This window comes from Astatotilapia calliptera, chromosome 8 (genome assembly GCF_964374335.1).
Source record: "Astatotilapia calliptera chromosome 8, fAstCal68.1, whole genome shotgun sequence".
Lineage (NCBI taxonomy): Eukaryota > Metazoa > Chordata > Actinopteri > Cichliformes > Cichlidae > Astatotilapia > Astatotilapia calliptera.
Window position 1 is genome coordinate 28,963,397 of NC_137429.1, and position 26,725 is coordinate 28,990,121.

Sequence of the window (26,725 nt, forward strand, 5' to 3'; positions counted from 1 at the left end):
TCCTGTTAAATCCAGAATTGAATTCAAAATCCTGCTCCTCACATACAAGGTCTTAAATAATCAGGCCCCATCTTATCTTAATGACCTTGTAGTACCATATCACCCTATTAGAGCACTTCGCTCTCACACTGCAGGCCTACTTGTTGTTCCTAGAGTATTTAAAAGTAGAATGGGAGGCAGAGCCTTCAGTTTTCAGGCCCCTCTTCTGTGGAACCAGCTTCCAGTTTGGATTCAGGAGACAGACACTATCTCTACTTTCAAGATTAGGCTTCAAACTTTCCTTTTTGCTAAAGCATATAGTTAGGGCTGGACCAGGTGACCCTGAATCCTCCCTTAGTTATGTCTGTGAAGGTTCTCAGTCATCCAGGTCATCGTAGTCAAAGGAGCTTGCAAAGAAAAGCGTCTGGACTTCTTTAAGTTGCTTGAAGACGTTTCACCTCTCATCCGAGAAGCTTCTTCAGTTCTAAGGTCAAATGGTGGAGAGTCCCAGATATAAACCTAGTGGGAGTTTCCCCCCACAGAGGGACAAAAGGACCCCCTGATGATCCTCTAATCGCCTGAGCCAAGGTGTGAAACTGGGCGTGGGTCCCAATCAGCCAGAGTTTCGGGTGTGTTCATTGTGAAACCTGGCCCCACCTCCCTTAGTTATGCTGCAATAGACGTAGGCGGCCGGGGGATTCCCATGATGCATTGAGTTTTTCCTTTCCAGTCACCTTTCTCACTCACTATGTATTAACAGACCTCTCTGCATTGAATCATATCTGTTATTAACCTCTGTCTCTCTTCCACAGCATGTCTGTATCCTGTCTTCCTTCTCTTACCCCAACCAATCACAGCAGATGGCCCCGCCCCTCCCTGAGCCTGGTTCTGCTGGAGGTTTCTTCCTGTTAAAAGGGAGTTTTTCCTTCCCACTGTCGCCAAAGTGCTGCTCACAGGGGGTCATATGATTGTTGGTTTTTCTCTGTATCTATGAAGCGCCTTGAGGCGACTTTTGTTGTGATTTGGCGCTATATAAATAAAATTGAATTGAATTAATTTATTAAGTTATTTAAACATTGGTAAATGGTAAGTGGCCTGTATTTGTATAGTGCTTTACTAGTCCCTAAGGACCCCAAAGCGCTTTACGCATCCAGTCACACACACATCCACACACTGGTGATGGCAGCTACATTGTAGCCACAGCCACCCTGGGGCGCACTGACAGAGGCGAGGCTGCCGAACACTTGCGCCACCGGCCCCTCTGGCCAACACCAGTAGGCAACGGGTGAAACGTCTTGCCCAAGGACACAACGACCGAGACTGTCGGAGCCAGGGCTCGAACCGGCAACCTTCCGAACTCCCAACTCTTGAGCCACAATCGCCCCTCACATTAACATATGATCCTTAAATGGACACCTATTTGTACTTTTTGACCTTATATCAAATATGCACGTAGTCTAAGCCTATGTTTTACATTTTGTTTACATTTGTTTTTGCTTGCTCATGAATTATTAAACACCAAAGCTGCAGTGGAAAGGAAAACTCGTAATAATTAATTTAATCAAATACTTGAATAAAATCCATCATAATCCCTGTCTTAATGATAGAGTTGCAATATTGATGATCTGACAATTGGCATTTTTCCAGGCAGCTATCTTCCAATCTTACTGACCAAAGTGCTTACACACTTCTAATACTATATTACTCTGCAGTGTCTCCTTTCACACATACTCATACTGCTGTGTTGCTTTCAGCCATATTACATGTTTTAATTCTTTGTACAGTACTTTTGAAATTTGCTCACTTCCTGATGCTTTTTTTTTCCATATTTGTCACCTTTGCATGTTTTAGGTCATCAAACAAAGTTTAACATTAGACAAAGACAACCTGAGCAAAAACAAAATGCAGTTTTTAAATGATGATCTCATTTATTAAGAGAAAAAAATCTGCCCAAATCCTGTGTGAAAAAGTAACTGCCCCTAAACTTTTATTAGTTGTTCAACCAGCAGCAAAAATTGCAACCAGGCATTTGCTTATTGCTTATTGTGTCTTTCATATCGCCGTGGAGGAATTTTTGCTCCCTTTTCTTTGCACAGTTTTAATTCAGCCATATTTGAGGGTTTTGGAGAGTGAACAAGATACCTACAGTCATCCCAAAGGATCTTAATGGGATTTATGCCTGGATCTTACAGTGAAAATGATGGTAGTTTAATTTTACTTTCAGATGTCAGATGTCTATTCATATTAATGTACAGAATTCACCTGCTTGCTGCTACTATTGCACATTCACCCAGTGTATATACTGTATGTATATATATATATATATATATATATATATATATAAAATGTTCTTCCTCTACACCCCCCCCCCCCCCCCCCCCACACACACACACACACACACAATTTTTGCACATGTCGAGGACCGTGTCAGGCTACATTTCACTGTGTGTTATACTTGTATAACTATGCATGTGACAAAATAAAGAACCTTGAACCTTGAACCTTGAACCTTGAAAAGGGAGTGCCTTGGATTGTTTTGATATTTAACCCTGTACATATACCTTGCAAATAGAAGTGGGTTGAATCCAGGAAGTGTTCCTTCTTGAAACAAATTGGGTTTTAAGTGAAGATTTTTAGTAAGCTCCAAAGACATTTGGAGGTGAAAATGTTGAGCTGGTGTGTTTTGGCTTACTGACCTAAAGGATAACTTGAGTGCGCTTAAGCTTCGGGGAACAAACTCATGGCTGGATATTCTCCAGTCATTTTGCAGGGCGAAGACAAAGTTATCTGCTGAGCTGTGTAAATTTTATTCAGCTTTTGTTTCACTCCCTTTGACGAACTGGCTCTTACGACATTTAGCAATTATGAATGGTGTGTTAGGAAGTCATTTTTTTATTCAGTGTTGTCAAAAAACATAATATAATCGAAATGCCGGCAAACGCTATTGCTTTTTTGTTATTTTTGTCTTCACTTTTTTCCAACTTCCTGTCATCAGAATGTCTGCCCCCACCTTTCTTTCACATAAATGCATGATCCTAGCCTTTCTATGTGATTGGCCGCATGTTGTGCCCATCAAAACAATGTCCCGCCCCTGCCTGCATGGATTCTCAGCAGGGCTAAGCAGGAGTCTCGTTTGCGAACAACACGTCTCCAACAACACACTCATGAACAAATAATTTCATTATTTGGGTAGCCAAGTAATAATGTCACTACTCGTTACATAGAAAGATATTATTATAAACATTAGCCGCACCTACTATTAAGCTTAATAAGCTAGCGGTGATCGCATTAGCATCTCTTATCAACAACTAACCCTGAAGGTATGCAAAATTCAATTTTGCTCATTCGGCTAGTAAAAGAACTGACATTAAGTAGACAGATCACAATCATCACAGTGCTATAAACAGTTTAAATGAACTATTTAACATTGTCATGATGTGTAAAAAAAATTTAAAACAAATGAGCTTGTGCCTCTTCTGCAGTTTCAGGGACAAATCCGCTGAGCTATCCTGTCATCAGATTGGAACTATCCTAATAAGACGGCAGTGCCCCCACACTGACATTGTTCCTGTAGTCAGACTTTTCTTCCCCATAACATCTCTCTCTCTCACACATAAACTCTATTACTTGCACACTACACACAGACTACTCACACTGCAGCAAGCGAACTGTCTTTCCTGGGTTTTCTCTTTTTGTGAGCATCACTGAAGTCCAGAGCAGCTTTGTCCAGTCCCAGCAGCTCACTGATTCGGTCATGGCCATAAAACTCCCCATATTTATCCATCACCTGAGAAAGAGCAGGACTTCTTAAACAGATGCTTTCCACGTTTTCATTTCCCAAAACAGTATTCTATCTAGAAAACCTTAAACTACACAGGGAAAGATCACACCAATGTGGCAGGACTGTAGTTTAAGAGAATGAGCTACCCAGTACAACCAGTGTCCTCAAAGACTTGCCAGTTGTACAAGTTCAATTTGGAATTTAGGAAAACATTTTTAAAATATTTTTATCCAGTAAAACAAAACAAAACAAAACTTACCTTTCTCTTCACAAATTTATCCCAGTAGTTATTGGGGAAAGATCTGAAAGTCAAAGGACAAAGTTACTGATGGGTCTGTCTGGCACAGACCCACTGCTGGAACGAGACAATTCTACTACAACAGCAAAATCAAGACGCAAGTCACCAAAGTTCTTTGTGTTACTCGTGCACGAGGGAGGCCCGACTGAAGTCGAGTGTTGTTCTGCCCACTTGACCTCCGTCGGCCTCTCAGCCAGGTTCCCTGTAGCGCTCCTTTTATTGTGGTTACATCAATATGCATAGGTTCATTAACATATGACATCTTACATAGGCATACATGTGAACAAAGAGTACCAGTCTGTGCATAGTGTGTGTGTGTGTGTGTGTGTGTGTGTGTGTGTGTGTGTGTGTGTGTGTGTTCCTGTGAAGACTCCCCAAGCTGGTGCTAGGAGCGCTGCGGTCCACCTAAACAAAGGGCTCTTATACTTAACCAGACACAGAGTAGGTGTCCTCCTATACCATAAATCACTAAGAGAAGGTGTGACCTCTCTCATGACCTTAAGATGTGTGTGTATGCCAGAACACTCTGAAAGGCACACAGAGTCGTTACAGACTACTAAGGATCAAACCTCTATCAATCTACAAACAATTTTATACTTCTAAGAATATATTGTTATATATTTCTAAGCATAAATGACAATCCACAATATAAACCTAACAGTTACTCTCTCTTTCGCATTTACGCTCAGTTCTTTCTTCACCACAACAGACCGGTACAGCATCCGCATCACTGGAGCCGCAGTCTGTCGATCTCCTGCTCCCCTCTCCCCTCACTCGTGAACAAGACACCGAGTTACTCCTTAACATGGGGCAGAAACTCGTCCCAGAACCAGAGTGGGCACTCCTGCCTTTTCCGGCTGAGCACCATGGCCTCAGACTTGGAGGTGCTGATTCTAATTCCTGACGCGTCATATTTGGTTGTGAACTGCTCCATTGTGAGCTGCTAGCCACCACCTGATGAAGCCAACTGAACCACATCATCTGCAAAAAGCAGAGACAATATTCTGAGGAAGTGGAACCCTTCCACCACTTGGGTATGCCTAGAAGTTCTGTCCATAAAAATTATGGATAGAATCAGTGACAAAGGGCAGCCCTGGTGGAGTCCAACACTCACTGGGAATGAGTCTGATGGTGATGGTTGAAGGCCTTCTCCAAGTCCACAAAAAACATGTAGACTGGTTAGGCAAACTCCCATCCACCCTCAAGTATCCTTTAGAGGTTAAGAGCTTTTCCAGTATTCTGCCACCAGGATGAAAATCACATTGTTCCTCCTGTATCCAAGGATCGACTAATGGATGGACTCTTCTATCCTCACCCCGGCATAGACTTTACCAGGGAGGCTGAGGAGTGTGATCCCCCTATAGTTGGAGCACACTTAACACTTGACTTCCTCTGTGACCTCACCCCCGGTGATGGACGAGTCGTCCCCTTTGTCCCCAGACTCTGCTTCTTTGGAAGTCAGCAGCGCTGCACCTGCACTATTAGGTGCAGCGCTGCTGACTTCGACTGAGGATATTGTTGGGCGGTGGAAGAAATACTTCCAGGACCTCCTTAATCCCACTACAGTGCAGGTAGAGCACCGCTTTCCCCTCCTGAGTCGCCTGATGGTTTGCCTGGATCTCTTCGAGGCAGTCTGAAAGTCATTTGCGGCATGGCCTCTCCGAACTCCTCCCACGCCAAGTTTTTGCTTCTGCAAATGCCTGAGCCGCATTCGCTGTTGGTACCTATTGGCTGCCTCAGAAGTCCCACAGGCTAACCAAACCCGAGGGGACTTCTTCTTCAGCCTGATGCTTTCTTTCACCTCCGGTGTCCACTATCTGGTTCAGGGGTTAACACCATGACATTGCACCAACCACAGGCACTAACACCCTTGCCGCTGCAGTTTAGTGGAGCGACTTCAGCAATTGAGGTCCTGAACATGGTCCATTCGGACTCCATGTCCCCAGTCTCCCCCAAAATGCTGTAAAAGGTCTGCTGGAAGTGGCAGTTGAAGTACTTGCAGACTAGGTGTCCCCAGTGCAGCCTCACTTTACATTTAAGCGCCCCAGATATGTTCAGCATCTTCGCCTGACACCTGATCGAACTTACTACCAAGTGATGATCAGTTGACAGCTCAACACCTCTCTTCACCTGAGTATCCAGAACATGAGTCCACAGATCCGATGATACGATTACATAATCAATCATCGACCTGTGTTCTAGGAATCCTGGTGCCACGTGCACATATGGACACACTTGTGTTTGAACATGGTGTTTGTTATAGACAAACTGTGGTTTGCACATGGGTTTTTGAATCACTCTTTGTCTGGTCCCTTACCCAGGTTGGGTGCAGGTTATTCCCCCAACAAAAATTATATGCTAACTGATCAACAAGAAAGATAATTCAAAACTATAATTCAGTTGAAAATCGGTTGAACCTCTAACAGAATCAGCCTGCACCTGTGCTTAACCCCCATCCTACCAACTGGGTAGGACGCAGCCCTCAGAGGTATAATTTTCTGTCATAACTTATAAGTGATTTCTTGTTTGTTTTTTTAAGCATTTCATTTTCTATGACTTTATCAATCAATTTGTTCTTAATTATGCCACATCATTGTTTCCACTTTGAAAGGTGCTTTTTAAAAAAAATAGAAATGACCTCAGTCAAAAGCACCCAAACTATGCAGGTGTAATAAACGTAATAATTTATTCAGTTACTGTCTGCCATGAATACTACGTATCACACGGTATAAAGAGAGGTATACTGTACTACGTCATTTTAAAGAATAACAACTCAGAGGCCATCATGGCATTCATGATCTGGATGAGAAACTTTAAAGACTGGAAGTTATCAGAACATTGCAGATGTCGCCAAATCTACCTGAGACTGACTGAAGCTCTGGTCATGTTACACATGAAAAGGAGAGCTGATGTTGCAACCTTCCAAGCCCTAGTCCAGTCACTGAGGAAAACTTACTAATGTGACTCTCAAATGTTTGACTGGAAAATCTACTTGAAAAGGGATTTAGTTTAGTACGAAAACACAGACAGGAAGGTAGCAACTGTTTGCTCTTCCTATTACATGCCAGCATTCCCTGAGCAAAGCATGAGGAAAACTGCATGCTATAACTGCTTACAGTGTGTTTTTAACTGTAATTGTTTTTGGTCATTTCCAGCACAATCATGGTGAGAGTTGATTCACATTGCATTGTTGGTCTCTGCAAGGGTTGTAACTGATTCTGATTGATGCAGGAAACACTGGCAGGATTAGATCTTTGGCCTCATTGGTTTTGTGCTTACTTCCAATATTTTATACTGGGGTAAAATTACTCTAATTGGGTTCATATATAAATACAACACAAATAACGTTTGATTAAATTTAATGAAAACTAGGTGATATCAGAATCAAATTATGGTAAACAAGCTGTGAATAACATGGAGTATATTTGGGATAAAAGCTGCAAGTTGCATTAAAGAAAAGTATTGATTTTTGTTTCCAAAATATGCAATTTAATTGCAACTTTGCAAACATAATAAAAGTCTTTTTTTTAGATGAGATTAAATAATGACTATTAATTCATTGACTATAAATATGGGTTGCTAATATTATTATTAATATTATTATTATGCTATTATATTTATTTCTTGCAGTAAATTATTCTCAGGGTGCCCACTGACCCCAATCACCACTGGATGTATGTTAAAAATGGCAGAAGGTTGAGGGTTAATAGGCTGTCTACAAATTATATCTTCTATTTCTTTATAGATGCAGCAGTCACTTGTTTTCGTGAATGAAAATAGTCTGTATAACAAACAACAATTTGATATACACATGCACACTCTCGTGTAGGGACAGAGGTCTACTTACTGTGTGTTGATTACCAGTCTGTCCCACTGTCCTTTGATGTCATCTTCTGATGGCTGCTCTGTTATATAAAGGCCATCAAATTCCAGCTTCCTAGCGACCTCCTTTTCACGTTTAAAGATCACCAGTGGCACCTATATAATGCACACAAAAAGTGGAGAAATGCAGATGTCAATGGGTTCTAGACTTAAGACTAACTGTAAATGATTGAAACTCTTAACTCTTAGTAACTGTCCTTATATTGAAATACATGTCAGTTTGTCCAGTTTCACATTTCTACACAGAGATTTGACCATAATTAAAACTTCAGACAGATTTAAAGTGAACTGATGGTAAATAATGTGTCCTGTTCTCCTACAGGTTGACTGTTTTACCTACTGTATTTCAGATTTACAGGACAGACTTGATTGTAATGAAGCAGTCCTTCTGAATAAATCTCTGATGGCACACAGGATTCCTTTATTTCAAACATACCGATTCATCTAAAGCTGCCTCATGCCATTTTGTTTCCAAAAAGATGCACAGGTGTAAAGCCTGAGTACTTGCTCTATTAGTTTAGTAAGTATGTTACTACTACTATGTTAACTTGCTCAAGAGGTCTGCTCATTTGTGATTTAATAATTTGCATTGATCTTGGTAGAATGGATTGACCTTTATTGAAATGACCAGACTACATCTTTGTCCATAAATTTAATGTAGATTACCCGTAGACCTTTCCAAAGCTTTGTTGTGTGGCATTGCACAAATTTGACCGACTGGCGTAAGATTTAATAACAAACTCTGTGGTTGTTAATGGCAAATACTACATTGCGGATTCTAACATTTTGCACTCATTTCTGTTGTATGTCACAGTGAATATCCTACCTTAAGACAGTAGTATCCAATGATGCAGAAGAAGGAGATGACCGTGTGCAGGACAGCAAGGATCCGTAACATGGGCTCCATGTAGCCACTGCTCTCTTCCAGGACAAAACGAACGGTGACAGGCTTCTGGGGCATGCTGGTCTGATCCATCACCTCTTCCTTTGCATCCACAGTTGCCCCACCTAGTGGATCCCACTGAATGCTGCTCTCTGAATGGCTGGTGTGCACAACTTCCCTCTCCTCAGTCACTGATGAGGATGTAGAAACCTGGAAGGGAAAATTTTAGTCTAGTTATGTAAGCAAATAAAACAATAAGAAAACAAAGTAAAATAACATCAGTATCAGCTATTAGTCCAAAATTTAGTTTTAATTTTTATGACTGATTTGTTCTGAACCCCAACTTCAGGCTCTATAGCAGGGGTGGGCAACTCCAGACCTCGAGGGCCAATGTCCTGCAGGTTTTAGATGTGTCCTTGGATCCACAGCTGATTTAAATGGCTAAATGACCTCCTCAGCATGTCTTGAAGCTCTCCAGAGGCCTGGTAATGAACTAATCCTTTGATTCAGGTGTGCTGACCCACCGTGACATCTAAAACCTGCAGGACACCGGCCCTCGAGGCCTGGAGTTGCCCACCCCTGCTCTATACTAAAGATTCTAAACCAAGCTATAAACACAGCAAAGACTGAGTCTGAGTCTTCTGAAGCAACATACAATGTAGTACTGGCATACTAATTATTAACAGAATATTAAATGATTTGTGATTTGCATTTGCACAAGTTTGTACCAGTTTTGTCCTTATTCGTAATCTAGCACAGCAATGAAACTTTTTTTCCTAACCCTTGGATTTCCCTTGAAAAGGCTGGAGCCTACACGTCGCTCTCGCTCTGCAGGCCTACTTGTTGTTCCTAGAGTATTTAAAAGTAGAATGGGAGGCAGAGCCTTCAGTTTTCAGGCCCCTCTTCTGTGGAACCAGCTTCCAGTTTGGATTCAGGAGACAGACACTATCTCTACTTTCAAGATTAGGCTTCAAACTTTCCTTTTTGCTAAAGCATATAGTTAGGGCTGGACCAGGTGACCCTGAATCCTCCCTTAGTTATGCTGCAATAGACGTAGGCTGCCGGGGGATTCCCATGATGCTTTGAGTTTTTCCTTTCCAGTCACCTTTCTCACTCACTATGTATTAACAGACCTCTCTGCATTAAATCATATCTGTTATTAACCTCTGTCTCTCTTCCACAGCATGTCTTTATCCTGTCTTCGTTCTCTCACCCCAACCAATCACAGCAGATGGCCCCGCCCCTCGCTGAGCCTGGTTCTGCCGGAGGTTTCTTCCTGTTAAAAGGGAGTTTTTCCTTCCCACTGTTGCCAACGTGCTTGCTCATAGGCGGTCATATGACTGTTGGGTTTTTCTCTGTACCTATGAAGCACCTTGAGGCGACTTTTGTTGTGATTTGGCGCTATATAAATAAAATTGAATTGAATTGAATTCATAGGGAAAGAGGCAGGGTACACCTTGGACAGTTCACCAGTCTATCACAGAGCTACCACATATAGAGCGACAACCATTCGCACTCACATTCACATGTGTGTGCAATTCAGAATCATCAGTTAGCCTAACCTCAATAACAAGAACCATTAAATCCCAAACTGCTAGCTGGCACACTCCATCTCACTGCCTTTTTATCCGCCATGTCGATGTAGCAAAGTCACTTTGAAGAGTGAAACTGGTTGCAGACCTGGTCTCTTCTTTAAAGAATTCACTGCAGAGGCAATAAATTGGTAAGTTCATTGTAAATGGTTACAATGATTTTGTTCTTCCTATGGTTTCCAACCACTGTTTTCCCTACTGAGACTGCAGGATAAACAACAACAAACAACTTTCTCATTTTACTCAGCGCAAATAGAAGAACACTCATTAATGAGAAGTACAATGAGTGTATTAGTGCTCTTTAAAACATGCACTCACTCCTACTCTAACTCAGGCAAGCGTAAGACTTTCCACTGCAAAGGCCCATAAAACAAAAAAAATTTTCAAGTGTCCATAAGCAGTAAAATCCCTTGTATCATGTGCCTTCAATAATTGCACTGTTTAATTTGAAACCATTGCATGCAGCACCACACTCTGTAGAAGAAGATGTGCAGAATGTAATCACAAGAACATCCTTGGTACTGTTACCTTATAGAACAGAAGGATAAAGTTTATTGCAAAGGCAACAAACAGAGCCAACATCCTCATGTTGTAAAAGTTTCTGGCGAAGTAGTTCTGTAGGAGAAACCAAAAGATGAGCAAAAAAAGTGTTTTTTAAAGCTATGGATTGAGATGTTGTATAATAATAAGAATAATAATAATGATAAGAAGAAGACAAAGAAAAAGAACAAGCTGTCCATACCAGCAGTTTCCTCTGGTAGGCAATGATCTTCTTTAAGAAAGCTGACTCCTGAACATCAGGTTCGTCAGACTTTGAGGTGTGATGCCTCCTCATTTTTGGTTTCATCGTCTCGTTCTTTGACTGTTTCTTTTGTTTCTCTACATCATCACTTCTGAAAACATAAGCCAACACACAGATATTTTTAAAATGACATTACTGTTTCACTGTGGTTTTATTCGTTTACTGTCTTTTTAGGTTTTTGGAGTTTAAAATGAATGGACTAATGCTTGTTATACACTATAAAGCAGCGGTCCCCAATCTTTTTTGCGCCACGGACCGGTTTATGTCCGACAATATTTTCACGGATCGGCCTTTAAGGCGTCGCGGATAAATCCTGTACCGGTACCAAAAAAACAAGAAAATTTATTCACAGCACATGGGAAAAGCCCCAGGGAAACTGAGTTAATGATAAAAAAAATAAATAAATAAAAACCCTGAAAACTGTAAATTTAACACCCGAGTCTCAACTCTCGCGGCCCGGTACCAAACGATTCACGGACCAGTACCGGTCCGTGGCCAGGAGGTTGGGGACCACTGCTATAAAGCATTCTTTAATGCTGTTTGATGTGATTATTTCACTAAAAAAAAAACCACCATCAGGTCCTAAATGTATAAGTGAAAATGCACACATGCATTTATGCAATTCAAACATCCAGTTCCAAAAATATTTTACGTACTCAGATGTTTTTTGAGGTTCACATTTACTCTCTAGTTTTGATTCCATCTCCTCTGAGGCAGAGCTCTTTGACTGAAACAGAAAAATGAACAGTTAGACAAATATCCACAGCCACATTTGGTCACTTTTGTGGCTGATGACATGCTTGTACTGTTACTGTTGTAAAACGTCAGTATTTCTATGTTGAAATAGGCAGAATTTAGTCAGAGGAGTCAGTGAAGTTGTGCAACATCTGAATCAAAATCTTAAGACATTCGATCATTTGATCAAAGCTCACAGACACATTAGCTGATTATGAAATTCTTATCTTTTACCATTCAAAATCAGCAGCTGTGAGAGCTGTGATCCATTTTAAACAGCTCAAGATAAACCTCCATGAAAGGGAGCAGTAAAGTTTCCACCATGTGGAAGTTAACATTTCAGTGGCTATCAAACTAGCTAAAAGCACATGTTTCTGAGCGGATGGAGAAAGTAGAACAGAAATATGTAAAGTCGACAGACTTTAACCATTTTTCAAGAAATTGGAGTGTCCAACTGTAAATCTGGGAGATTCCAATTGCAGATATTAGAGTCATCTATGTATAAAATGAAAATGTATTTGTTGATGATTGTTTAAACATGTTGTTTCACCATGTCCCAAACACCAAATACGAGGGCTGAGGTCCCAAATATGCTGTTTATTAGATCTGCCCCTCTGCATCATAGAAAACGTAATACATGGTTGTCTACCATAGGTTATCACTGTAATCTCTGCCAGAAATCAGTTGGCAAAGGCCAATACTACACTTACAAAGCAGTTTATTTATTTTAATAAAAGATATGGGAGATTGACAGCCGACTGCAGGGATGCTGAGACATCGATGCCTGGGTATTCAGACTTGTTAAACACTGGTATATCATAGAGCAGTGAAATCCTTTCATTGGAATATTCAAAGGTAGAAATACAGATTTAGTCCAATTAATCCTGGACTCTGATATATGTCACCAAAACCTTTAAAAGAAAGAATACTCACGGCTGAGGGGTAAAAAGCAAAGAAAGGAGAAAAGAAAAAAGTGGAGGGGAAAAAGCAGAGCCTCTCACTTGTGTCATGAAAGAAAGTAAGAAAGAAAGAAATCACCTGATGTCTCCATCTGACTTCAGGTTGGGGTGCTGTGGATGGAGTTGGAAGGGGAACCGGGGAGTTGAGAAGTTCAGTAAAGCTGGCGTTGGGGTTATGGGGGGTGATTTTGTACTGGCCCCCTTCCCTTCTTAAGTCCAGACCAAAAATGTCTGACAGCAGCTCTGTCTCACTGGTATTGACTGTCAGGTCAGCCAAGTCTTCCCCGGTGGAGCTGTGATCAGATCTTTTCTCCCTGTTCTCCCCCTCACCGCGTACCTCGTCCTGAGTAGGGTCTGGCATATTGGCCAACAGCTCTGACACCTAGGGGCAGAGGCATTTTAGCTATTAGCAAACAGCTGTTACTTTATCTAGACTGTTCTTTATTTTGTTATTTTAAAAAAAATCTATAATAACCTTTATGGTCTTGGCCCCCTCCACCAGGTTTTCTCCAATGAAAGTGTTGTAGAAGATTCTGCAAAATCCTCGAGCCACATTGAATGCCACATGGAGGAGGCCCAACAACACCGACCAGTAGGTGGAGACCAGGGTGGTTACCATGTCCTTCACAGTCATGTTCTTTATCTTCTTCATTTGCTTCTTTAAGCTCTTCATGGACAGTACCTGAAACCAAAGCAAAGTTACTGGTGAACTGTGTGTTCAGTAGTATTACTGTAGACATTGTCAAGAAAGGTGAGACTGAAAGAAACTGAAGTCCCCGTGGCTTATCTCTTATTACATCTGAGAGACGGTGAACGGTCTTAGCACCAAATTTACATGTGATTTTGCTGATAGTTAATCATGCTTAATGGCTTAATATTGATCAGAATATAATCAAGTTTAACCAATACAATGAATCAGAAGATATAATCAATCTACTAACAGATTTTGTATGAAGTGGCTAGTCCAAGGATGGAAGCTGTGTGTGCATGTATGTATGTAAGAAGGAGGGAGGGGGAAGTGAATGAAACTCTAACAAGACAATGATATTAGAAAATGTATGATATTGATATGGCATTAGTAAAAAAACAAAAAGTAAAAGAAAAGTAATTGAAGCTATGGCTTGGCTAATTTGGGTTGAAAGTGATCATTCAGTAAATGTGTAGATGTCACGGTTCTGGCTCATTTTCACCCAGCATTTTGAGTTTCTTATGTTTTGGTTTATTTTTGCATTATAGATTATTTTCTGATTCTCTTGTGCTTTATTGATTATTATTAGAATTCTATGTTTCAGTTTATTCTGGTTAAGGCTTTAGTTCTTAGGTTTTGTTTTGGTGTCCTCGTTTTTCCTGCAGGTGTAGTTCAGAGTCGAGTCTGCGTCTTTGTGTTGCCATTTCCTGTTTTATTGTGAAGGTCCACGTCTTATGTCAGTGTGTCTCGTTAGCCCTAATCTCTCCCAGCTGCCTCTCCCTCCTGTTTTCCATTCCCTGATTACTCCCCTGTGTATATAAGCCTTGTGTTTGCCTTTGCTCTCTGTCGTGTCGGACCCTCAGGTTGTGCCTGTGTGTTTCTGTTCTCAGTGTTCATTGTTCAGTTCATGTTTTGTTTCGTCGCCAGCAGAAAAGCTGAGGTTTACAGCTGCAATTCAGTCTCCGAGTCCTGCGTTTGGATCCTCGTCACACAGAGCCCTGACAGTAGATAATTATTTTAACAATACAAACGTACGACAATATATGGTATTTCTACTTAAAATTATGTTTCTGTCTCATTGTATGTTTCGTGGTGAGCTTATCTGACTGTGTGGGAGACATCTTTTCCATCCAGTGTCACACATCTTTAGAGGATCTGCCATTTGCTGAATTCAAGGTTTAAATATATATATGTATCTAAGAGTTTTCAAATTGGAATCAAGTTTCTTATCTCTGTTCTTTTGAAAACAGAAAGCATTACTTTCAAAACTGTTTAAATACTATTTTAGAATATTCCAAAATACACCCAGAGTGAGCTGTTAGCTAGGCTCAGTGTGTAACTCACCTTTATTAGCAGCATGATGTTATATCGAAGTGCTAGCAGTGCCATGTAGACAGTGGTGACAGAAAAGAACCCCACATCGGGGTTCTCCTCATCTGGCTTCTCACGCTCGCTCTCCTCTTTTATCGACAAGCGCTCACCAGCGTCAGACATCTGAGCCGCCAGCTGCATTTCAAATATGGTGTCCTCACAGAAATTCACAAACAGCTCCATCTTCTCTTTCTCCCCTCCTTCATTCACCACATCAAAGATGAACTGACGCTTGGATTCCTTTACCTAGGATAAAAATACAAACTTTGGCATTGGTAGTGACATACTACACTAAAAGGACAAATGTCATAGTTTCTGATGTATTCGCTGTATTTACCTGAGGTTTTTCCCACTGTGTACGACTGGACTCGCTGATCTCAAAGTAGACCCTCTCGATCCGCTTTGCACTTCCCATAATCTCGATACGGCCTAGGTATGGTTGGAAGTAATTGAGGACACTTTCTGCCAACTCCAGGAAAGTCTGCAGCCGGGTGTCATGAGGCATGTGCTCTGACAGGTTGGTCAGCAAAACCGCCACGTTGAAGCCAATGTCCTGTGAATTTGAAAATCTATTTTTCATGGGATTTTTCAGTTTTGAATGAAACACTTCTATCCATATCTTCTCTATTATGCAGTAATTTCTGGGTAAATATGAAGTGCTTCTCTGTAATTTGCTGAATCTCAACCAGGAGCATTTGTAAATTTATACTTGTACTCCACCTTAAATGTAATAGCTGACCAAATATACCAGGATTGGATTGAGAGTGTGCAACACAGAAAACAAGCAAATGAAGCAAAACCAACTTAAAGATGCTAACAAATAATGACTAAACAAGAAAAAGGAAAATGGAAACAGAAGATACTGAGTGAAGCCAACTTATTGGCGATCGTGGCTCAAAGAGTTGGCAGTTTGTCTTGTAACCGGAAGGTTGCCGGTTTGAGCCCCAGCTCGGACAGTCTCGGTTGTTGTGTCCTTGGGCAAGACACTTCACTTACCGCCTACTGGTGGTGGTCAGAGGGGCCGACGCAATATGGCAGCCTCGCTTCTGTCAGTCTGCCCCAGGGCAGCTGTGGCTACAACTGTAGCTGCCTCCACCAGTGTGTGAATGTGAGAGTGAATGAATAGTGGACTTGTAAAGCGCTTTGAGGGGCCCGAAAAGCGCTATATAAATCCAATCCATTATTATTATTATTATTGTTATATTGGAGATTATGTATCGGAATTTCAGGAGCGGGACCACGCCCCCAAACACGCTCCTTCCGGTTGTCATCTATATAGGTTCCCCCAGTTCTGCAAACCGTTCATTCTCGTTTACGTGCCCCACCCTCCCTCCTTGTTCTCAATTCTTTAACTTCACTTTTATTTAGTACACGGCGATCTGCCAGACCCGGGAGCCGTCGCCAGTCCCCTTCGAGGCCTTCCCCAAACCACAGCTCAATTCATGTCCAAGCATCACCTTTACCTACTAAAACGCTGTCAAACCTAAACTGAGGATGTGGGCCCGGCTAGTGAAAAAAGACTACTTGGGCAGGCTGCCCAGTTCTTTTAACTGACTGCCCAATAATATTTTGAAAAACTAGATGTATTAAAAAGGGTGTTTGTTTCAAAACAAGAGCTATAAAATGATCAGTTACACTCTCATCTTGATTTTTAAATATCCTCAACTCCAAAGTATGGGAAGACAAAAAGAAAAAACAAACAGAAAATTCAATAAAAGTCCTGAGTCCTGGTGAGAACTCTCAAAAATGTAATCAGTTTGTGTTTTTTGATTACTTACCTTGGCTGGCTCATGAAAGCGCTCCACAAACTCTTCATAGTCAAGAAGTTCATTCTCATCAGTTTCAGCACATGACAGCAGGTACTCCGTCTCTGACTGGGTGTAGTGTTTATGGCTCTCCATGGCTTTATGAAAGTCCCTCTTGGAGATGACACCTGTTAGGTCAAACACAAATCTATAAACTTGGAAATCTTCCTGGATTCAAATGATGTAATTCCACAACAACTTATAGAAAAATAAATTACATGGACTGGCTTCCACCTCTCAGTCTTTGAATTCAGGTGTTTTCTGTCACATTGTCACAGTGTATAAAATCAAGCACCTTGGCATGCAGTCTGGCTTTACAAACAATACTGAAAGAATGGGTCATTCTAAAGAATTACCTGAATTTGAGCATGGTAATGCAATTGAATACTACCATTTCGACAAATCAGTATCTGAAATTTCTTCCCATGCTTGATTGCGTGATCGGCTATAAGTGGTAATAATGTAAAGTGGAAGCCACAGCAAGTCAGCCACAAAGTGACAGTTGCAGTGACATAAAGTTGCAGAGCAGGGATCACCGAGTGCTGAGGTGCGAGGAATCAATAACTGATTCAAGCTGCAGAGTTTTAAACCTCCTCTGACACAGTTCTTTTGTCCACATGTTTTCAGAGCCTTGCCTTTTCCGTCAGGGTCATATTCCTTGAACCCATCTGAGGAGGTCAGGTCCTTCAGTTTGAGGAACATGTCGAAGAACTTAAGGATCATCTCTACATTGTTGGAGGACTCAACCAACATATCCACCATCTGCTTTCCAATGGTCCCATTCACCACATTACCTGGCAGGACAAAACAGCACATTTGCAACCTAAGAATACACTAAGACCACCACACATTTGTGGTTTCTTCACTCTGTTCCCTAAAATCACTGTGGTAGAACTAAAAAAGAAAGAAAAGAAAAAAACAACAACACAGAACTAGTTACCTTGTTTTTTGTGGCAACATACAGAAGAAATTCAATTTCACAAAGAAGACAAGCTTCACAGAGATGTTCAGTGTATTTATTCACAAGGTACTGTAGCAAAATGTAACTTGTAATGCCCTTAACGGCAATGTTCCCTCACTTAAACTAGTTTTGGGAGGACGATCATTTTGTAGGAAATGTTGTAGAACTGCACTTCTGCAACACCGTGACACCGCTAACCTCTGAGACACCTGAGATAATGAATTTCAATACCCAAACCTGTATTTCTATGATTTCTTTCATGATGATTTGTTAAAGCAAACCTACCCTCTAACATAGACAGCAGCATAACCACCATGTCTTTCTGCAGATCCATCAGTTCCTTCAGTAACTCGATCTGACTGGAGTCCTGAGGCAAAATAAATTAAAATAACATAAAATGTTTAAAGAATTCAGCAGCCACATGTGCTCATGATGTGTTAAAAAGTAACAAAGAGTGTGATGGAATGACAGTGGTCAGTCAAAAGTCTAACATGAAGTGCTAAGATGTATATGTTTCCTGTCTTTGGCCCCAAATTTTGGTACACTTCACCATGATTCAACTCAGCAGGCACTATACATATCAGTTTAATGCTTTTGTGCTGTTGGGTGAATTTGGTCAGTAAAGCTATTTTGGCAAAGTGCAACTTTTTTAAAAACTTACTTAGTGAAATGAATAATTCTTCTTCTTTTAAAATGGTAACATATATCTTGTTATAAACTCCTCCACATATAAATGGGTTCTGCAATGATGATCAACCATTGTACTGAAGATATAGTTGTAATTATTTATAAGCAATTTGATATAAAGCACATTTAGATGTTTAGATTAGGCATGTAGAGCTAAAGCTATGGGGCTGGCATGAAAAAACACGGACACCTGAGATAAGAAAGGAAATAGCTGAAAGAGCTAAGAGAGCTCTGGTTATGGATCTCAGTCTACGCTAATAAGGAACCAACATACCAGCAAAACTACCAGCCTTGAAGTTCCAGGAAAACATGTTCTAAAACTAAAGGGAGACATAATTTATTCTGATTTTTAAGAGTTCTTAACTGAAAGAACAGATGACCCTAAACTTGTGACTGACTGGTAGACTTCGTTCAGATATAATGCCTATCACATTAGACTCACATCACTGGCCAATAATACCCTGAAGCACAGATATTGGTAGTGTCTCGCGATTTTTTTGAGAATCAGAGATATTTATGAGTGATCTTTGTTTTTTATAGAATATAATGAAAATGATTCTTGGGAAAAATAATCCACAAGTTGCCAACTGTGTTATGTCTAGTGGCATTGATCATTATCTCAGAGCCTGAGTCTGCAGACACCCATCACTAAATTTACGTACCTGAGACAATTTCATCTGCATATGAGCAAAAACATGTAGAAAGCCAACCACAGCATCCCACAGTCGACTATGGGCTAAACTCTGCTGGTTGCCGGTGCATGGACCCTAGAAAAGCATTAATAAGTGTGAATGTATTTTACAGATACAACCTCAGAAAATGACTCAAATGAAGCTTTTTCACGAAATGAATGTGACTTTAAAACTGTCCATTTTATTGGACATAATATTACAGATCACTGGGTCCCATTACTGCCCCAATGCTGGGAAGATCATTGCAGGTTTATCAGTCTGCTTGTTTTCCAATTTTTTACTTCTAATTAAGCAACAGCTGTCACTACAGTAAAAAACAAAAATAGAAACAAACTATAAACTCTATGACTTAGTACCTATAACATGACTGTATAGTAGTGATTTAAAGTGGACATGAATGACTACGTGTATGCATTTAATTGTTTTAAATGTATTTGCTTAAATGGGACTGTGCATATTAAGATGAACATATGAATGTAAATATGAATTAGCCAAAAGGCCATTTTTCAGAAGTACTTCTGAAGTCTGTGACAATGATGGAAGGAAAAGGGCCAATTAGCAAAACAGTTTCTATATGAGTTTTTTTATAAACTTCCATATCGGCCTTTGTCTGTGTAAAAATAACAGAATTATCTGCATACAGCTGGGTATTGATGTTATGACAGACATTGGGTTAGTAATTAAAATGTAAAGAAAATAAAAGTGGTCTAAGTATGGAGCCTTGAGGTACTCCAGCTTTAAAACCAAGGTAAAGTGATCCCCTTTGGCTGCTTTATCGTTTTAATGTTTCTGGGGTATGAGTTTTGTCACTAATTAGCTAACAGAAACGGAGATAAGCCTATTAGCATTAAACCAACCAAGTGACGTCATGTTTTGTACTGGCACAAGATGGCGCTAAACAGGCTCTAAACACTTATTTCTTAAATCCAGCAAGAAAAACGTTAAATGTATGACAATTTTTGACCATCACTGAAATTAGCCTTTATACATGTAATGTTTCATGTTCATTTTAACACTGATGACTGTATTGTATGCCCTTACCTGGATGTACTCAGTGAGGGTATTGAAAACCTGCTTGGCCACATTTATTGCCTTGGAGAAATTCCGCTGGCCCTGCTCATCAATCACATCTTTCCCAGAATAATACCAGTAGAAATCACTGATGGACTCCTGGAGGAGAATGAAGCAGGAGGATAAGAAGAAACATGAGAGGGCTATTTTGATTTTGATTTGTGGCAAAGTAGTAGCAGTAGTATTCAAAAGAGAAATAAAAGGAAATCATAATAATAATATTGATTAAAACATTTTTAGCTAAATAAACTATGTTATAGTTTTACCAATTACACTGAACTCACAAGAGTCAATAACTTGTTTGCAGTATGTTATCAGCTGAGCTGCTATCTAAGCACAAGTTATAAAAGTCACTTATTGGCATTAACCCTCATAACATATCATCAAAACAGCTACCAAAATATTGTTTAACATGTATTTTTTTTGTAATGACCATTTACACCATCTAAACATTCTTTCTCAAAATCAGATGAACTCACTGAACCTTAAAGAAAGACCTTCCAATTCAATGAAATGGAGACATAAAAGGCAGACACATTCACAGTTTGCTGTATTTCAAAAGCTTTACCCGTCTTTCTGTGACTTTAGCTGTGTGGTTCAGTTCTATGGCAGTGAGTGCAGAAAGTGTGCTGATGAGATGGATCGTTACTGCATTTTGCCTTTGCAGGCCAGAGTGAGGGTGTTGTTCTTTAGGAAAGTGGTCAGTATTCCCTCTTTTTTATTTTAGTCTAAACTGTATGAGAAATGTTTGTCAGTAGTGGGTAAAAGAAGCTGACCTGAACTCTTAGAAGGTAGTCAACAGTGGAGATAATGATGTTAACGGTTGTGTTGTTTCCCGTTTGAGTCCTCAAGTAGTTCTGAAAGTCTGAAATAAGATACCATAAAATTCTGCGTGGAATGTGTTCAACTGAATAAATACAGTATGTCTCACAGTTCAAATCTATGTCATACTTTGCTCCATGCTATGTCTTAGAAATCACAGTTGGTTCTACTACAAGTCCATCCATAATAACCAGCAGTAATTCACATATATAAAATCACATTAAGCATTAAGGTATCTACTATTCTTTTAAAACATGGTTCAACCCATTAACGATCTAGCCATAAACAGTGAAAATGTTTTTGTGAGAGTACTGGTAAATTTTCACAAATTAAAATGTTTAGCCATTTTCCTGTGAAATTCACTGTAGAGAACTTATGCACACCTGAGTTGTGTCCTTCACAGAGCAGCTGCAGGAAGCGGAAAAGGTCACAAGTGAACTCATCATCCTGCATGACCTTCTCACCTGGCCAGAGAAAAGAAACACACACACACACACCGCACACGCCCATATACAGGTTACACACATGTACATACGGACACACATTTTCACAAGCACATACAGAGGTATGCACAAATGTACACACAATAACACAGGCATGATCAAGCACATACATAAATGCACACACACATTCATATAAACAGACACACGTACGCAGAAAAAAGTCACACCAGAGGAAACAAAAGCAGACAACATATAGGAAAGGGAGAGACACACAAGAAGATGGAGAATGAAGTATTAAAAGAGGAGGCGGTAATATTGTTGTGTTTTCTTTCAGTTAGTGAAGAATGTATGGCCATGGAAAACACACACGCACACACGCACAAACACACACACACACAAACACACACGCACACACACACACACACACACTTTTGGATGAGCAGTAGGCAGTGACAACAGTTCATGGTGGGCTGGTCCCTACACTGCAGCATTTTAGAGTCAGGACTGGATTTCAGCTCTTTGGTTGGTTACTGCTTTCTGTTGTAGTAATAAAATGGCATAGCTGAGGCCGACTGCTCTGTCTGGGTGAGAATGCTGCTTTGAACGATGGAATGGGAAAGAAAAAGAAGGAATATGCAACACTTTACAGTGACTTAATACATCACTATCATGACATTACAAGAATACATCCATACAATAAGAAAACACACTGAACTGAGCTGAGAGAGAGAAAATGTATACATCTGAAACCAGGGCACTACTTTTGTAGTGCAGATACATACAGTTACAAGTATTCGCCCCCTTCCCAATTTCTTAATTTTTTGCATATTTGTTCAACTTAAAAGTTTCAGATCAAACAAATTCTAATATTCGACAAAATAAAAATAACCCAAGTAAACATGTTACGGGGGGAAAAAGCTATCCAAACCACCAGGCCTCATGTAAGAAAGTGGCACAACCTTATAACTGGTTGGCAGCAAGAACTGCAATCATGTATTTGTGATGAATAGCGATCATTCTTGCACATCCCTGTGGCCTGTTTTTCTTTCCAAAATTATTTTAATTCAGCCACACTGCAGGGTTTGTGAGCACGAACAGGCTGTTTAAGGCCATGCCAAAGCATCTAAATCTGACTTAAGTCTTGACAGTGGAGGCCGCTCCAACAGCTTTATTTTTGTTTTTGAGTCATTCAGAGGTGGACCTTCTGGTGTCATCCTGCATAACCTGAGTGCACTTGATCTTCGAGAAATGAACTGATGGCCAGACAGCAGAGAGCACAACTCGTGTTTTCATCAATTACATCAAGACATCCAGGTCCCAGGTACCATCAAACTACCAGCACAATGTTTGGCTGTTTGTATAATCTTCTTTTCATGAAATACTATGTTAATTTTATGCCAGATGTAATGCCACTCAAATTTGACAAAAATGTTGCTTTTTTCACATTGGAACTCTCCCATGGTTGCTGTTTTTGCCCAGTCACTTTCATTTTTTTAGATTGTGGCATGATATTATATACTTTGTGAGATCTTTTAGTCTACTTCACTTTGTCACATAGGTTCTAATTAAGTGATTATTTGATTGCACAGGTCTGACAGTAATCAGATAAACTAAACTCAGCCTTCCCAAAAATGTGATTGATAATAGTTATTTCGTGATTTAACAAGGGCAGGTGTGGACAGCTTGATAAATGAAAGATAATTTAAAAACTGTGTATTGTTAGAAAACTAGACCTCTTTTAAGAGATAGACCTATGGCATCAATTTGAAAATCCTAGGTGACCTTTCCCAAGTTATGGTGTTGACTAGATTTCAGAAAACCTGACCTCTGATCACCTGATCTCCATTCACCAAGATACAAACTTGTCTGAGATTTTTAGTAAATGCATTCATGGTGTCAATTTAAAATTCCTACATTCCCTCATTCTCAAGTTATCCCGTTCACACAGCTGAGTGTCCAGTAGGGTGATGACAATATTCCATTAACCTTTTTACCACTGCGGGGTAAAAACTGTTTGATGATCTGAAACATAAAGTATGACAAATATACAAAAAAACTACAAAATCGGGACTCTGGATAATACTTGTTAAAGGGCACGGTAGATCAGTTCCACCAAAATTTCAGAACGTTTGTTTTATTTATCACACTTAAAGAGTAAAAATCGTTCTTATAAAATATAACACGTGCTAGAAAAGAGTAATAATGGAATGCAAACATTTTTACAACAATGCCACTTTAGTATTTAGCAGTTTGATGAATAGTCATGTTTTTTTTGTTTCCTTTTTTTAAAACACAAAGAACATAATACATGATAACTATGTTACATTCCCTTTTTGTAATTGTTGCTCTGTAGCTTTCGTTTTATCTGGTGTTACGAATCCAACTTACTCATTCTTTACAGCAGTGTGCTACTGACTCTCCCTATTATCTCAAATTTAAGGGATAGGTTATCCTTCAGCTCGAGTCAAGACAGTGAAAAACAAAGCCTTTGCTCTACAACACGGTCGGTCAATTTTTAGTTAAATGAAGTAAAATATGGTTCAATTTATTTTATGCTGACTGACAATACTGGTTATCCATTGTTCATCCATCCATCCATTCGCTTCCGCTTATCCTTTTCAGGGTCGCGGGGGGCGCTGGAGCCTATCCCAGCTGTCATAGGGCGAGAGGCGGGGTACACCCTGGACAGGTCGCCAGTCTGTTGCAGGGCCAACACACAGAGACAGACAACCATTCGCACTCACATTCATTCGCACATTCACACCTAGTGGCAATTTGGATTATCCAATTAACCTATCCCCACAAGCTGCACGTCTTTGGACAGTGGGAGGAAGCCGGAGTACCCGGAGACAACCCACGCAAACACGGGGAGAACATGCAAACTCCACACAGAAAGACCCCGGCCTGATGGTGGAATTGAACTCAGGACCTTTTTGCTGTGCGGCAACAGTGCTAACCACCGTGCCACCGTGCTGCAATGGAAAGATGTTGTTATGGATAGAAAGATGTTTTACCCTGGAGCCCAACAGGATTGGAAAGTAGTGTGCAAGTGAACAAAGTCAGGTAACAGTTTTCTGACTTATGCCACATTCCTTCAACTAAACCATTGTGTTGCAACACTTTTCACCCCACACACCCATTGCTCAGAAACCCTCTGTGATCCTGCTTTCAGTTGGGCCACCTTTGTCAAGTCTCTTTGCAGCCTGCATTTTGAACATCTTGAAATAAGACACCCAAAGACTGGGTACTGAGTCTGAGTCTGCAGAGACATTATACCTCTTTCCTGTACCAAAGACACCACGTCCCAGTGGCCCCCAGGATTACAGGCCTGTGGCACTGACATCATGAAGACCCTGGAAAGACTCATTCTTGACCAGTTCCGACCTATTGTGAGGCCACATAAGGATTCTCTTCAGTTTGCTTACCAGCGCTGCCTCATACCGCAGGATGCCATCATCTACCTGCTCAATTGTGTCTACGCCCATCTGGACCAGCTAGCGAGCACTGTGAGAGTCATGTTTTTCAACTTCCAGTGCATTCAACACCATCAGGCTGACCCTGCTTGGTGATAAGCTGACAACGACGCAGGTGGATGCCTCTCGTGTCCTGGATTGTTAATTACCTGACAGGAAGACCACAATATGTGCGTCTTTGAAAATGTGTATCTGACAAGGTGATCAGCAACACAGAGGCACCACACACTTTTCTTCGTTGAAAAGAAGGATAAGACCCTTAGGCCATGCATAGATTACAGGGGCCTCAATGAAATAACCATAAAAAACAAAAACCCCTCCCGCTAATCAGTTCCACCATTTTCACAAAACTAGATCTCTGCAATGCTTACCATCTAATCCGCATCCGGGAGAAGAAAGAATGGAAGAAAGCCTTTAACACACCACTGGGCCATTTTGAATATTTAGTCATGCCTTTTGGACTCACAAATACACCATAAGTATTCCAAGCTCTGATCAATGATGTACTAAGAGACTTTCTAAACTAATTTGTACTTGTCTATCTGGATGACATCTTGATCTTTTCCAGGAATAGAGAGGAACACCAAGTTCACGTCCAAGCCGTCCTACAGCGCCTGCTGAAAAACAGACTCTAGGTTAAAGCTAAAAAGCGTGAATTTCACTCCCTCTCAGTGACTTTTCTTGGTTATGTTCTTGCAGAAGGGCAGGTGAAGACAGACCCCGCCAAGATCCAAGCCATGGCGGAATGGCCTACCCCAACGTCCTGTAAACACCTCAAACACTTTCTTGAATTAGCCCATTTCTATCACCGCTTCATATGAAAATATAGCCATGTATCTGCACCCCTCACCACTCTCACCTCCACCAAACAACCTTTTCTCTGGAACCCAGAGGCTGAGGCCAATTTCAAAAGACTGGAACATCTGCTCACCTCAGACCCTATTCATCCAAACTCCACTATGCCTTTCATCATAGAGGTAGATGCTTCAGATTCAGGGATTGGGGCTGTTTTGTCACAATATTCAGGTCCTAAAGCCAAGTTACAGGCATGCACCTTTTTCTCTTGCCTCTCTCTCTTCTCTCTCTCTCTCTCGGAGCAAAACTATAATGTAGGAGACCGGGAGTTGTTAGCCATGAAACCTGGGAGATTAACGAGACCATCCAGCAGGCTCTGCAAGATGAGCCTGATCTGGGGTCTGGTCCCCTGGGTCGCATGTATGTCCCCTCGGCAGTTCGGGCTGCGGTTCTGAGATGGGTCCACACTGCTAAGTTCTCAGCAGTTCCCTGGGGTGTTGTAGAACCATCTTGCTAATAAAACGCCATTTTGGTGGAGGACCTTAGAAAAGGATGTAAAGGAGTATGTTGCTGCCTGCTCCACCTGTGCCCACAGCAAAACCTCGACACAGCAGGCCTCCTCAAACCCTTAACTTTACCCTCACGTCCCTGGTCTCACATAGCATTAGAATTTGTCACCGGTTTACTGGCCTCATCTGGGAAATCAGTAATCCTCTCTATCATTGACAGATTCTCCAAGTCAGCTCACTTCGTGGCCCTGGAAAAACTCCCCTCAGCTGCTGAGACAGCCCAGCTCATGGTAGACCATGTATTCAGGCTCCATGGAATCCTGTCCAAGATCACTTCTGACTGGGGGCCGCAGTTTGTGTCTCAGGTATGGAATTCATTCTGCACAGCCCTTGGAGCCCGTGTAAACCTAAGTTCCAGACATCACCAATGGCCACCAACGGCCAGACTGAACATTTAAATTAAGAACTGGAATCTGTTGTGTCGCCACTCACAAACC

General features: G+C 40.8%; 1 protein-coding gene across 1 annotated transcript in view; it reads right to left on the minus strand.

Annotated features, from left to right (window-relative positions):
• ryr2a (ryanodine receptor 2a (cardiac)) overlaps positions 1 to 26,725 on the minus strand; it is a 311,203-nt gene that overhangs the window by 23,079 nt on the left and 261,399 nt on the right. The window contains exons 90-107 of the mRNA XM_026177557.2: positions 21,392 to 21,472; positions 20,963 to 21,051; positions 20,157 to 20,285; positions 19,086 to 19,190; positions 18,022 to 18,103; positions 17,411 to 17,569; positions 16,749 to 16,903; positions 15,308 to 15,523; positions 14,944 to 15,216; positions 13,387 to 13,593; positions 12,991 to 13,293; positions 11,874 to 11,944; positions 11,158 to 11,308; positions 10,944 to 11,030; positions 8,767 to 9,033; positions 7,906 to 8,036; positions 4,020 to 4,062; positions 3,633 to 3,766 (exon numbers count right to left, since the gene is read on the minus strand). Coding sequence (XP_026033342.2) covers positions 3,633 to 3,766; positions 4,020 to 4,062; positions 7,906 to 8,036; positions 8,767 to 9,033; positions 10,944 to 11,030; positions 11,158 to 11,308; positions 11,874 to 11,944; positions 12,991 to 13,293; positions 13,387 to 13,593; positions 14,944 to 15,216; positions 15,308 to 15,523; positions 16,749 to 16,903; positions 17,411 to 17,569; positions 18,022 to 18,103; positions 19,086 to 19,190; positions 20,157 to 20,285; positions 20,963 to 21,051; positions 21,392 to 21,472 — 2,683 coding nt within the window. The remainder of the gene's footprint in view (positions 1 to 3,632; positions 3,767 to 4,019; positions 4,063 to 7,905; positions 8,037 to 8,766; positions 9,034 to 10,943; positions 11,031 to 11,157; positions 11,309 to 11,873; positions 11,945 to 12,990; positions 13,294 to 13,386; positions 13,594 to 14,943; positions 15,217 to 15,307; positions 15,524 to 16,748; positions 16,904 to 17,410; positions 17,570 to 18,021; positions 18,104 to 19,085; positions 19,191 to 20,156; positions 20,286 to 20,962; positions 21,052 to 21,391; positions 21,473 to 26,725) is intronic.